At 37.8% G+C, this 13,629-nt stretch overlaps 1 protein-coding gene across 1 annotated transcript; it reads right to left on the bottom strand.

The window, feature by feature from the left end:
* Positions 1 to 9,934: 9,934 nt before the first annotated feature.
* LOC114529565 (piggyBac transposable element-derived protein 4-like) lies at positions 9,935 to 11,517 on the bottom strand. Its single transcript, XM_028551377.1, has 3 exons — positions 11,378 to 11,517; positions 10,889 to 10,992; positions 9,935 to 10,836 (listed from the first exon to the last, which is right to left on the bottom strand). Exons 1-3 carry the CDS (start codon positions 11,515 to 11,517, stop codon positions 9,935 to 9,937), a joined length of 1,146 nt encoding a protein of 381 aa, XP_028407178.1.
* Positions 11,518 to 13,629: the final 2,112 nt, after the last annotated feature.

Here is a 13,629-nt window from a genome sequence, read left to right as displayed (position 1 = left end):
CACTTTGGTTGGAATGGGGAAAAATCTTAATGGTTCATGGTCCTTTAGTGGATATTTCTGGTCCTTTAGTGGATTTGTGGTCCTTTAATGGATTTTTTCAAAAATTCGCGATTTTATATATTTCCGTGAAATTTTTATATGTATTTTCTCATGTGATTTTAAACATTTTATATTCTAAGAAATTTTTCTGAAAACGTTTTTAACTATGAAATTATGCGTTTTTTTCACATATCTCAGTGTGAAAAACTCGAAACAGGAAGTGGGCGTGGTCATGTGTTAAGGACCACGCCCTAATTATCCCACTTAACTTTGGTTGAAAATGGATGAAATCTTGATAAAATATAATCTCTATAATACAGGTGGTCCTTCTGTGGATTTTCCTGGTCCTTTAGTGGATTTGCTGGTCCTTTAGTCGATTTTGGTGGTCCTTTACTGGATTATGTATTTATATCGGTATAAAAGACTTCAAACCGGAAGTGGGTGTGGTCATGTGTTTAAGACCACGCCCTAATTACCCCACCTCACTTTGGTTTGAATGGGGAAAAATCTTAATGACACATGGTCCTTTAGTGGATATTTCTGGTCCTTTAGTGGATTTTGGTGGTCTTTTAGTGGATTATGTATTTAACGATATATAGAAGTATACAAGACTTCAAACCGGAAGTGGGTGTGGTCACGTGTTTAGGACCACACCCTAATTACCCCACCCAACTTTGGTTGAAATGGGATGAAATCTTAATGACACAATCAAATAGTAATCAAATACCTCTAATATTTCAAATTTTCAAAAGAGAACTATGCTATTTACAGCCATGTATGTGCTATCAAAAGATTCCTCTCACAATGAGGAATCTAATGATATCTATTTCAAAGCAGGGGAATGTACAGAACTGGAGATATTAGTGGAATGCCTCAATTCTAGGTCATTTTGAGATAATTAAATAACACTCATAATTTAAATTTTCAAAAGAGAAATATGCTATGTACAGCTATGTATGAGCTATCAAAAGATTTTTCTCACCAAGAGGAATCTAATGATATGCATTTCATTGCAGGAGCATGTATAGACCTGGAGATATTAGTGGAATGTCTCAATTCTAGGTCATTTTGAGATAATTAAATAACACTCATAATTTAAATTTTCAAAAGAGAAATATGCTATGTACAGCTATGTATGAGCTATCAAAAGATTCCTCTCACCAAGAGGAATCTAATGATATGACTTTCATTGCAGGAGCATGTATAGAACTGGAGATATCAGTGGAATGCCTCAATTCTAGGTCATTTTGTGTTAATCAAATAACATTCATATTTAAAATTTTTAAAAGAGAAATATGCTATGTACAGCTATGTATGAGCTATCAAAAGATTCCTCTCAACAAGAGGAATCTAATGCTATGACTTTCATTGCAGGAGAATGTATAAAACTGGAGATGTCAGTGGAATGCCTCAATTCTAGGTCATTTTGAGTTAATCAAAAAACATTCATATTTAAAATTTTAAAAAGAGAAATATGCTATGTATAGCTATGTATGAGCTATCAAAAGATTTCTCTCACCAAGAGGAATCCAAGGATATGACTTTCATTGCAGGAGCATGTATAGAACTGGAGATATTAGTGGAATGCCTCAACTCTAGGTCATTTTGGCATAATCACATAACATTCATATTTAAAATTTTTAAAAGAGAAATATGCTATGTACTGCTATGTATGAGCTATCAAAAGATTCCTCTCACCAAAAGGAATCTAATGATATGCATGTCATTGCAGGAGCATGTATAGAACTGGAGATATGAGTGGAATGCCTCAATTTCAGGTCATTTTGAGTTAATCAAATAACATTCATATTTAAAATTTTAAAAAGAGAAATATGCTATGTACAGCTATGTATGAGCTATCACAAGATTCCTCTCACCAAGGGGAATCTAATGATATGACTTTCATTGATGGAGCATGTATAGAACTGGAGATATTAGTGGAATGCCTCAATTCTAGGTCATTTTGAGATAATCAAATAACACTCATATTTAAAACTTTTAAAATAGAAATATGCTATGTACAGCTATGTATAAGCTATCACAAGATTTCTCTCACCAAGCGGAATCCAAGGATATGACTTTCATTGCATGGGCAAGTATAGAACTGGAGATATCAGTGGAATGCCTCCATTTAAGGTCATTTTGAGTTAATAAAATAACATTCATATTTAAAATTTTAAAAAGAGAAATATGCTATGTACAGCTATTCATGAGCAATACAATGACCTCTCATCAAGAGGAATCTAATGATATGCATATCATTGCAGGGGAATGTAAAAAACTGGAGATATTAGTGAAAATCTCTGAATTTTTCATTTTTTAATATTAAGGATTTTTTTTTTAAGTGGAAGATGTCATTCTGGTGTATCCAATATTAAAACCATAGTGAAAGTTTTTTTGAAGGCGAAAGGTCTATTGTTGTGCGAAATCGGATATATTTACATTTTAAATTGCTTGTTTGAGCAAAAGAAACCATTGTTACCAAGGGTAACACTCTTAAGGTGCGTATGATCATGTTTTTATTAAAATTTAACATGCAATTAGTTTAATATTTGCGATATTGTTGGCAAATTGTATATTTTAAAAATACAAAATAGTTGTCAATCAAATCATCACCCACTGATCTCACTAACAAGCCTGGACATCCTTCCCTGGTCCTTGAGTGGATTCTTTACTTAATGGGGCATCGCCTAAAACTGGGGACAGTGATATCTCAGAGCGGTTTCGACGGATTTCGACAAAACTTGGGTGGGGTACTTAGGGCGTGGTCACTAACGAGGGGCCACGCCCACTTCCGGTTAGAAGCAAATTAAGTATTTTATTTAATTTTTTTAAAACTTTGGAAAGCCATATCTCAGGGGGGTTTTTACCAACTTCACCCATAATCCAGGGGGGGGGGTGGGCGTGATCACCCACTGATATCCACACCCACTTCCGGTCGCCGGTCCTTTAGTGGATTAGGTCTGGTCCTTTAGTGGATCGTGGTCCTTTAGTGGATCACTTTTAGTGGTCCTTGAGTGGATTTTTATGCTTAATGGGGCGTCGCCTGAAACTGCGGACAGTGATATCACAGGGCGGTTTCGACGACTTTCGACAAAACTTGGGTGGGGTACTTAGGGCGTGGTCACCCACTAGGGGCCACGCCCACTTCCGGTTACAAGCAAATTAAGTATTTTATTTAATTTTTTTAAAACTTTGGAAAGGCATATCTCAGGGGGGTTTTTACCAACTCCACCCATATTCCAGGGGGGGGGATTTAGGCATGGTCACCCACTGTGAGTGGATTCTTATGCTTTATTGGGCGTCGCCTAAAACTGCGGACAGTGATATCTCAGGGCGATTTAGACGGATTTTGATAAAACTTGTGTGGGGTGCTGAGGGCGTGGTCACTCAACAGGGCCACGCCCACTTCCGGTTAGAAGCACATCTCGACCTTGGTGGTCCTTTAGTGTAGTTAATGACATGTGTTCTTGACGGACTTTGACAAAACTTGGGTGGGGTACTTAGGGCGTGATCACCCACCTGTGGTCACGCCCACTTCCGGTTTGAAGCACACTTGGATCCTGGTGGTTTTTTAGTGGATCATGTATTTTACATGTCTCAGTTGAAAAGTCTTGGCGGACTTTGACAAAACTTGGGTGGGGTATTGACGGTGTGGTCACCAACCAGGGGCACGCCCATTCTCTTTTCAGGCTTTTACAAATAACTCAGGTCTTTATTAAATACCCTTTATGATTTATTTCTACAGATGGATAAGAAAGAAGACCCATTTGAGTACCCGCTCGATAAGGTCGGAAGAGAATGAAACGTTAGCCGACTCACATGGTGGAGATTAATAATGAAATATAACACCATTTAACTTTAGGTTGATAAGGAGGTCGAGGAGGATGAGGATGATGACAGTGAGGGCATTTTCATTTTCCCTGCATGGGTGGATGAGGATGATGACAGTCAGGGGCCTTTAATTCTCCCTGAACGCGTGGATGAGGAGGATGACAGTGAGGGGGAACGCAAAAGTCAAAGAAATTATTACGATGAAAGCAGTGATGATGACGAACCGCTGGTGTCGACGCAGAGACCAAAGTCTGGAGTCGACAAAGGAACCCGGGTGAGTTCTGTTCTCACAATGGAGATGAATAGGAATAGACTGATAACCCCGTCTTACTGCTTACCCCATTCCGCTCTCTAGACTTGCAATTTTTCTTCATTAACAGATCAAGAAGCATGAAGAGTTCTCTCAATTAGACGATACTGAGGGCGAAAGTGACGCTGAAATCACATCAACCCAGCAACCAAAGTTTGCTGATAAAGGAAGGCAGGTAAGTTTACAATGGAGATGAATAGGAATAGACTTATAATTCTGTTTTACTGCTTATTCCATTTGCTCTCTAGACTCGCAATTTTTCTTCATTAACAGATCAAGAAGCATGTAGAAGAAGAGACAAGCAATGGGCCTTCGTCAAAGGTAAAATATTCTATATTTCATGTTGATTTATGGCTATCCTGTCTCACAATTTTTTACTCCTTCCCATTTGACAGAAAAAAAAACTGAGCCGGGCAAAGAACATTGAGTGAGAATGAGAGAACATTCAGTAAATAGTAAATATTGTATAGTGGGTTCAAATTTTAGTTTTCGTTTGTAAATAATTAGTTTGTAAATAATTGTAAATAATTGTAAATAGTTGTTGTTATTGGGGTGAAATCTTTTAATATAAAAAAATTATTTAACACTGTTTCTTGAGTGGATTTTTGTCATGCTTGATTGGATTAAGTATTTAATGACGTATGTCAGTCAAAAAGACTTGAAACCGGAAGTGGGCATGGTCAACTCTGGCATATTTGAAATAAAATTGCCCAATTAAATAGCAAGGTCTTTTATAGCGGATTTTGTGGTCCTTTAGTGGATTTTTCCGGTCCTTTAGTGGATTTGTGGTCGTTTAGTGGATTTTTTTGGTCCTGTAGTGGATTTTTTTGGTTCTTTAGTGGATTTTTTCACCTATAGTATTGGGTACGTAGATTTTATTCTTTGTCAACCAAATTTGGGTGGGGTGTTTAGGGCGTGGTCCTGAACATACGTAGGGGCCTACTTCCGGTTTCAGCACTTTTAAACTGTCATACACATCTATCATAACAAAACGCGTGAAATTGAAGTTGTGTAAAATATTCGGGATTGAATATCTTTCCGTGAAATTTTAATATGTATTTTCTGATGTAATTTTAAACATTTTATATTCTAAGCAATTTTTGTGAAAACGTTTTTGGCCCTCAAAATATGAATTTTTTGCATATCTCAACGTCAATAAGTCTAAACCGGAAGTGGGTGTGGTCACATGTTTAGGGCCACGCCCTAATTACTACGCCTAAATTTGGCTGTATTTGGTTGAAATCGAAATATTTTCGAGACATTTTATCAGCGTATCTACCACAACATCCCACCTGAGATTGAAGTTATGTAAAATATTCGCAATTAAATAGATTTCTGAGAAATTTTGATATGTATTTTCGGATGCGATGTGCAACATTTTATATTCTAAGAAATTTTTCTGAAAACTTTTTTAACTATGAAAATAAGCGTTTTTTTTACATAACTCAGTGTGTATAACTTGAAACCGGAAGTGGGCATGGTCATGTGTTTAAGACCACGCCCTAATTATGCCACCCAACTTTGGTTGAAAATGGATAAAATTTTAACTAGATGAGCACACATGGTCCTTTAGTGGATTTGCTGGTCCTTTAGTTGATTTTTGTGGTCCTTTAGTGGATTTTTTCTGGTCCTTTAGTGGATTATGTATTTAACCGCATATATCAGTGTAAAAAACTCGAAACCGGAAGAGAACGTGTTCACTTGTTTAGGACCACGCCCTAATTACCCCACCCAACTTTGGTTGGACGTGGGTAAAATCTTAACTACACGAGTACACATGGTCCTTTAGTGGATTTTTGTAGTCCTTTAGTGGATTGAAGTGTTGTAAAATATTCGCAATTAAATATTTTTCCCTGAAATTTTTATATGTATTTTCTGATGTAATTTTAAACATTTTATATTCTAAGAAATTTTTCTGAAAACTTTTTTAACTATGAAAATTTGCCCTTTTTCATATATCTCAGTGTGTATAACTCGAAACCGGAAGTGGGCGTGGTCACATGTTTAGAACCACGCCCTAATTGTCCCACCCAACTTTGGTTGAAAATGGATAAAATCTTGATAAAATTTTAGTCTCTATAATACAGGTGGTCCTTTAGTGGATTTTTGTGGTCCTTTAGTGGATTTTTCTGGTCCTTTAGTGGATTATGTATTTAATCGCATATATCAGTAGAAAAGACTCGAAACCGGAAGTGGGCGTGGTCATGTGGTTATGGCCACGCCCTAATTACCCCACCCAACTTTGGTTAGTCTTTCTAATACTGGTGGTCCTTTAGTGGATTTGCTGGTCCTTTAGTGCATTTTGGTGGTCTTTCAGTGGATTTTGGTGGTCCTTAAGTGGATTTGTATTTAATGACATATATCAGTCTAAAAGAATTGAAACCGGAAGTGGGCGTGGTCACGTGTTAAGGGCCATGCCCTGATTAGCCTACGTCACTTTAGTTGGTCTTTGAGTGTATTTTCAGGGGGGGTGGGTTTTTACTCACGGGCAAAATTTGTTCTAACCTTGATTTTTCCCTTTCCTTTTAACCAATCATATTGAAACTTGGCACAAATATCGACCACACTCTCTTGCGCACACGTGCGAAGTTTGGAGAAATTTGATTTAAATGGGAATATTTTCCAGATTTTTTTTTAAAATATCATTTTTTCAGGTATGATTATTTAAAAATCTGTAAAATATTAGGGGATTAATATTTTTCCTCGAACCTCAAGCACACGAGAGAGAGGGCTTCTGGGTATCACGGCACAAAGTTTCAAGTTGATGCAACAAGTCACGTCACCGTCCACGTAACGAGATGCAGAAGCTTCGAAAAGGTTGAAATTCACGTCCTTTCTCAAGATTTCCTAGAGTTCCCTTTGTTGTTTGTTGTTTGTTAAAAAATAGGGGTAAATTTGGATTTCCTGCCATTTTTCTAAACCAATCATTTCAAAAATTGGCACAGGGATAGACCACGCCCACTTATGCATGCGCACAAAATTACCGGAAGTTTAGTAAAAACGTGAATTTTTTTCAGATTTTACACTTTGGAGGTCTATAAAAAAAATTTTTTTTGGTTCCCCCCCTGGGATATTTTGGGGCCACACCCCCCCTGAATCAACACCCGAAGTTTCGACCGAAAACACCTGCAGGAACGCTCAGGGGACGATTGGGAAGAAATCCACTAAAGAACCAGAGTCCTATTTAGGGTTATGTCCGCAACTTGTCAGAGATAAAAACAAGTCAACGAAATAATTTGTATTTTAACATATCTCTTCAAACAGAAGACAAGCTGTACAGAGCAGTATTTTTTTCTACAGCATTTTTAAAAATAGCACGTGAAAGGATAAAATTCAGATTTTTCGCACGCGCGAGGGATATATTATTGCGAAAGGTTTTATTTTATTCCTGCGGTATATTATCCGAAATTTGGAAACTTTTTACCAAATTTCTAACATTTCTTAGTCTCCCTGAAGAGTTATGCACCAAAATAAGCTGGTAATACCTGTAAGATAACACTCAAAATCACAATTTGAAAAGCGGGAAGTCAAATATTTATTTCTACACTTTGTCGCAATCAAGAGATTTTTCGCAAGCGTGAGAGAAATATGATTGCGAAAGGTTTTATTTTATTCTTGCGGTATTTTATCCGAACTATTCACCTATTTGCTAACATTTCTTAGTCCCCTTGAAGAGTCCTGTATCTAAATAGGCTTGTAATACCAATAAAATAACACTGAAATCACAATTTGAAAACCGGAAAGTCAAATGTTTATTTCTACACTTTGTCACAATAAAAATATTACATAAACCCTTACAGACTTCACACATAAAAAATGTCTTTATTCCCAGTTACTACATTTGTTTATGCTTAGATAATCAATACACATTGTAATAATAGTTTACATAAAAAACTAGTGTATGCTAAGGCAGGACTCATCAACACAATTGTAATATGTGATGATGAAAGCATTACCTTGGCAAAATTGATCTTGAACCACAATAGACCTAAAGCTCATGTAACTCAACTTAGGTAACATCATGGTCCAACTAACCTAACTACATGTTTTTTATTTTATTTTACTACATGTATACCGAGTGGCGCAAAAAAATGTTCCCCCTCTTAGACTTATCGTAATTAAAAAACTAATACAGATATCTTATTCAAATAAAGTTTGTTGAATGCAGTAATGTCTAACTTAAATTTTGATATGTCTTGAACATTTCTGTACAATATTAGTCGAGATCGAGCCGTTTAAAATAAAGGTGCATTTTTTGACGAAGCGAATAACATGACTAAATATCGCGACTCAACTAAGTAATTTTCAACTTTCACGATAGGCGTTCTTTAAAGTGTTTTTTATGGTGTCTTTGCATGTTTAAAGATTCTTAGATTAAAGTATTCGAAGTATAAGTGTATTTGATGTTAAAATAATACTGTTCATCGTTCGAACAAGGAGTTGCAATGCACAAGGGAACAAAAGCAAAGGAGCTTGCCCGCTTTGTTATAAACATGCCTCGTTTAACGAGACAGCGACGAGTTTGGATTTGTTTGGAATATGCGAGGACTAATAATGCAAGAGAAGTTTTACGTTGATGGCAAAATCATTGGAATAATATTCCATCTCCAAGCATAAAAACAGTGAGGATTTGCCTGACGAAGCTATCAATATTTGTTCTTACTGTTGCGTGCTGTTTTCATTCAATTTTAGGACATTTTTTGCTTCTCCCAGAAACGCTACCTTGAGTTTAAACGCCTATATCTTGGCTAATATTGTATAGAAATGTACAAGACTTACATCAAAATTTAAGTTAAACACCACTCTACTCAATAGACGTTACTTGAAAATGATATCTTTTTTAGTTTTTAAATTAAATTAAGTCAAAGAGGAGGAACATTTTTTTGCGCCACCCGGTATATATTATTCAACAAACACAAATTACAAAACAACTCATCTCCTACTTACTATAAGATATTTTTTACTTTATTTTTTTTAAATTTTTTTTTTCATTTTCATTTCATTTTATTTTCAAATCTTTACATCGAAAAGTACATGCAGAAAAGTAAAAATTATCTATACCTATTGAAATCTTTACTATGCCATCTACGAAAACAATCTAATTCAGGAGAAATGTGTAAGTACCTATTTTTGCACTGTGGAGCAGTACAATAGGTAGTTACACGTTTCTGCCCCCGCCCCTCCTTATAACAAACAAAACAATACTTTCTAACATCAGACTCAACCCCAGGCAAATGGTCTGTTATAAAATCAGTTGCCTTCACAGTGCATTTTAGCACTGGAATATACAGGAGGTATCATAGTCTGCTAATTTACAAAGTTGCCTTACAATAGCCTGTCTAAAATCAATAATAGTATAGCCTTGCTTACGCTGTAACTCCTCAATATCCCCATGCTCTGCCCTTTTCCTCTGGAAAAGTATAAAACTATTAACAATTGCCATATCTACCAGATGATAAATAAAACTTTCCACCACCTATAACATTTCCTACGAATATTGTGGCATGCAAGAAGCTGATCAGATCTGTCTACGGCATTCATGTACTGGTTGCACCTATGTATGGCCTTAGGCTGGGGGACATCTATTTTAGCAAATCTCTTGTCCACCATTGCCCTTCTCTTAGCTACCACATGGTCATTGGCTGAGTCAATAGTAGTCAACACTGAAACAGGCTTGTTATCAACCCATTGCAGTGTCAACACTTCTGACTCCCTAACCCACCGTACCCCTCCACGCTTCTGGGTCTTGGCTCAGGCTTTTACGTCTTTTAGACACTGTGGGAATCCTACCCTATTTATTCTGACTGTGCCCGTGGAAGGAGTACCATGCAAGAATAAGTTCCTAACTAATTGGTGGGAAGTGTAAAAGTTATCAAAATAAACATGGTAACCCTGATCAAAATACTTATCTAAAAGACGGATCACCACATCATAACCCAATCCATGCTCAGAAGAGCCTGTGGCCTTCTTCCCTGTATAAATTTCGAAGTTACAAGTATAACCGTTAGAACTGTCCGCGGCAACCCACAATTTAATCCCCCACTTAGTTGGCTTATCCTTCATGAACTGCCTAATCCCCGACCTATTCCTTGACTTGACCATGCGTTCGTCAACAGCAATATTCTGAGAAGGCTGGTACAGTTGTTCACATCTCTCTCTAAAAGACTGAACAAAAGACTCTACCTTACGCAGTTTATTGCTGGGGTCTTCGGTGACAGGGTCCACCACATGCAGAAAAGCCATCAGGGACTTATACCTCAGTCGAGAAATGATTTCTCTTGCCCACAGACCATGATATAAGGTCTTTATACTCCAGTAGTTTTCAATGTCACCGTCAACCTTTACCAATCCTGCATACACTAAAAAGGCTATCAACCTCTCGATCTCCTCAAGGTTGGTGGGCGTCCAAACCCCTTCTTTATTGGTATATGAGGATGGTTTTTGGGCAGTCTTGATGTGGGCATAAGAATTGGTATGGGTAACTACCTCCTGAAGCATTTCCCTTGTGAAAAAGAGTCGAAAGAACTCAATCTCACGGTGCATGCCTCTGGTGAAAGCTTGCTCGAGTTGGATCCCGACAGGTCGGTGAGGGGCAAAAGCTGGCAGAACATTCCTACTGTCAGGATCATCAAATCCCTCATGCACTATAGGACCTATTGTGGTTTGAGACAGGTCCTCTTCCCCTTCCTCTACCCTTCCCTCTACCCTTGGACCTTTTTCTAACAGGGGATTGTGGCTCCCAAGAATCATCAGAACTAACACTTCCCTGATTATCCAATACAGCAGCAGCTGGGTCAATATCTTCATCACTAAAAGGGAGAAGATTCATTCATTAGATATACATAATTGCTGTGATGCCGCTTGAAATAATAATCAAAATACACTCAAAAAATAATATAATAACAGCTTTGAATGCTTGTCTACAAATAGTTCGTACACAAACACATGCGCGCAGAACTGATTTTTCTTTGACTGATATGCAGGATTTTTCACGTCTGAAATCTCTAACTTTTCACTAATTTTATAATAAATACTGTTTATACTTGTTTATTTCGATGTAAGAATATTATTTCATGAAATAAAATACGCAATATAAGGGCTTTCTGGTGGCGCAACTATGGAAATGATGAATGCGCTGCCATGGCGACAGCAAACATCGCGAAGGAAAGTCAAAGAATCATAAAAACTATTTACCTTGAGGCCCCAGAAACAACTTCCATTACCAGATTCAAATATTCTTCTTCGTCCGAGGACATTCCGTTGTCACTGGAGTCATCAGCTTCCATAAGAGAGTCAAAAACAACATCGACATTGGCAGCACTCGTAGAAGCCATCTTCGCAGTGTGACAATACAACAGAAAATGAATACAGCACTCATGCGCAAAATTTTCAAACTCAGGAAATTTGTCATAAAAGGCTTGTTTTTCTATCTAAGCCAATGAAAATCCGTAACCAGTGTAACAGAATGCTCCGGAAGTGATTTCAGCAGTCCTTTTCCCGGTAACACAAATACTTCTCGCATCCGAACTCGGGGGAACACGTTCCGGCCACAAGAATCGCCATTTGAAGTATAGATTTTTTTCATAATTCCACAAGATTCAATCCGTGGACAGAATAAAAGATGGCAATTCTTTTAGTGTATATTGCTTGCTTTTGCATTGAATAGAAGCGAAGATATTAGCAGTTGAACATTGTTGACGCAGCAGCAAAAATTGTAATTCGTCATTTGCATAAATTTGACTTTGTAACTCGTTTCAAGGTAAACAAATCGTCTAAATGCGGCAAAACAATAATAAAGCTTTATGAATATATAGTATTTTTAAAGCGTAACATTTTGGTGGTATTTTGGTCTCTTTACTGCAAATACTCGCAGAGATATTTACCTTTGAAAACTTCGGACTCTAACATCCGAAATTAATATAGACCGTACGGGAATGAGTTTTAACCGGGAATCCAGTTATGGCCTCTTTCACGTTTTCAATAAGATTTACTGCCATGTGAGCAACTAACAACTTGAGTCTTAGAATTGTCGTCTGCTGCTTGGGCAACCAAGATCTCCCTGCAACTAACCCTTGATTTGTACCAGATGGTTGACGCAATACAGCATACACACATGCAGCTAGACCACCAGCACTAGCATCCCCAAACGAGTGGAGATCAATACTGCAAATGGACTCTCAGTGAAAAGCCAATGATCTAGGGAACTCGAAATCCACAGGTAGCCCATTCTCCCAACTGATCCACCGTTCGTGTAGCGGGCTTGGAATTAGATCATCCCAAGGTCTCTTTAGGTCACATACTGCACGGTACATGAGTTTACAAGATAGGTGTTGCTGGCGAAACGATGTCGAGGGGGTCATAAATCTTTGTTAGCTTCGTCAACACTCCATGCTTTGACAGTACCGTTTCTTCTTGCAAAAAGGTAACAGCTTAAGTATCAGATTGTTCCATTTCAATCCGAGCAGGCTAGAGACTTCCCCCATCTGGCTTCCTTAAGTTTTCTTTTGCGTAGGTGGTTTCCGTTGCTGGAGCTGGGTCCAACTCGAGTTCTGGGGTATTAGAGTGCCATTTGTGTAAATGGAAACAGGAATCTTCAAAGATCTCTGACAGTTTCGCTTTAATTTCTAATGCTTTCTTTACAGTAGTCGATTCTGATATTAGATATATATAACTACATATATATCTACATATACCTCTCGCTTCAAATTTAGCACCGTCTCTGGTTCTCTTTCTGCCCAGGTCGATAGATGGGAGTCAATCACTCCCCCAAGTAGAAAGGGTGATGCTGTTAAACCAAATAGAGCCTCGTAAAGCATAAGGGCTCTACTTCTGAATGAGAACTCTCCTGCCAGTGGAAGCGCAATGCATCACGGTCGTCAGCCTTGATTCAAACTTGTAAAAATGCCTTTTGCAGGTCCCCACTAAGAGCAACTGGGTAAAAACGACCCCTGATCAAAATGCATCACATACTACTCTCATTTTTGTCGACTCCGCACACTGTCGTACCACCGGTTTATGGGGTATATAAAACTCAGTTTCCAACTGCTTGGTGTGCTGCTGTCTCAACAACACCGGCATCTTGCTGCTCGTCAATGATTTCTTTGTACTGAGCCATTTGATTTCTGCTTTCGAGTTTCCGAGTTATACTTTGCAACCTCCATAGACTACTGTTCTTATTGTTCGGTAATGCTGGGTGGTTACCGCAACCAAGGTAATCCTGTTTCATACCAACCCTCGTTATGTCGCACTCCTTTGTCAATCACCTTTGCTTTCTCAAAATCAATTACATGATCTAATGACCATGCATGTTTAGCAAAGATTGCCCTTGGATCTATATTGGAAAGACTGGTAGATGTTTAAAAACGAGAAAAGCTGAACATATCAGAAATGTAAAGCATGATAAGAAAGCTTCAAACGTTGCTAAACGCATGGTCATTAGATCATGT

The sequence above is a fragment of the Dendronephthya gigantea genome, unplaced genomic scaffold (assembly GCF_004324835.1).
Source record: "Dendronephthya gigantea isolate DGI-Jeju-01 unplaced genomic scaffold, DenGig_1.0 000057F, whole genome shotgun sequence".
Classification (NCBI taxonomy): Eukaryota; Metazoa; Cnidaria; class Anthozoa; order Malacalcyonacea; family Nephtheidae; genus Dendronephthya; species Dendronephthya gigantea.
This window is presented reverse-complemented; position numbering and strand designations above follow the sequence as displayed.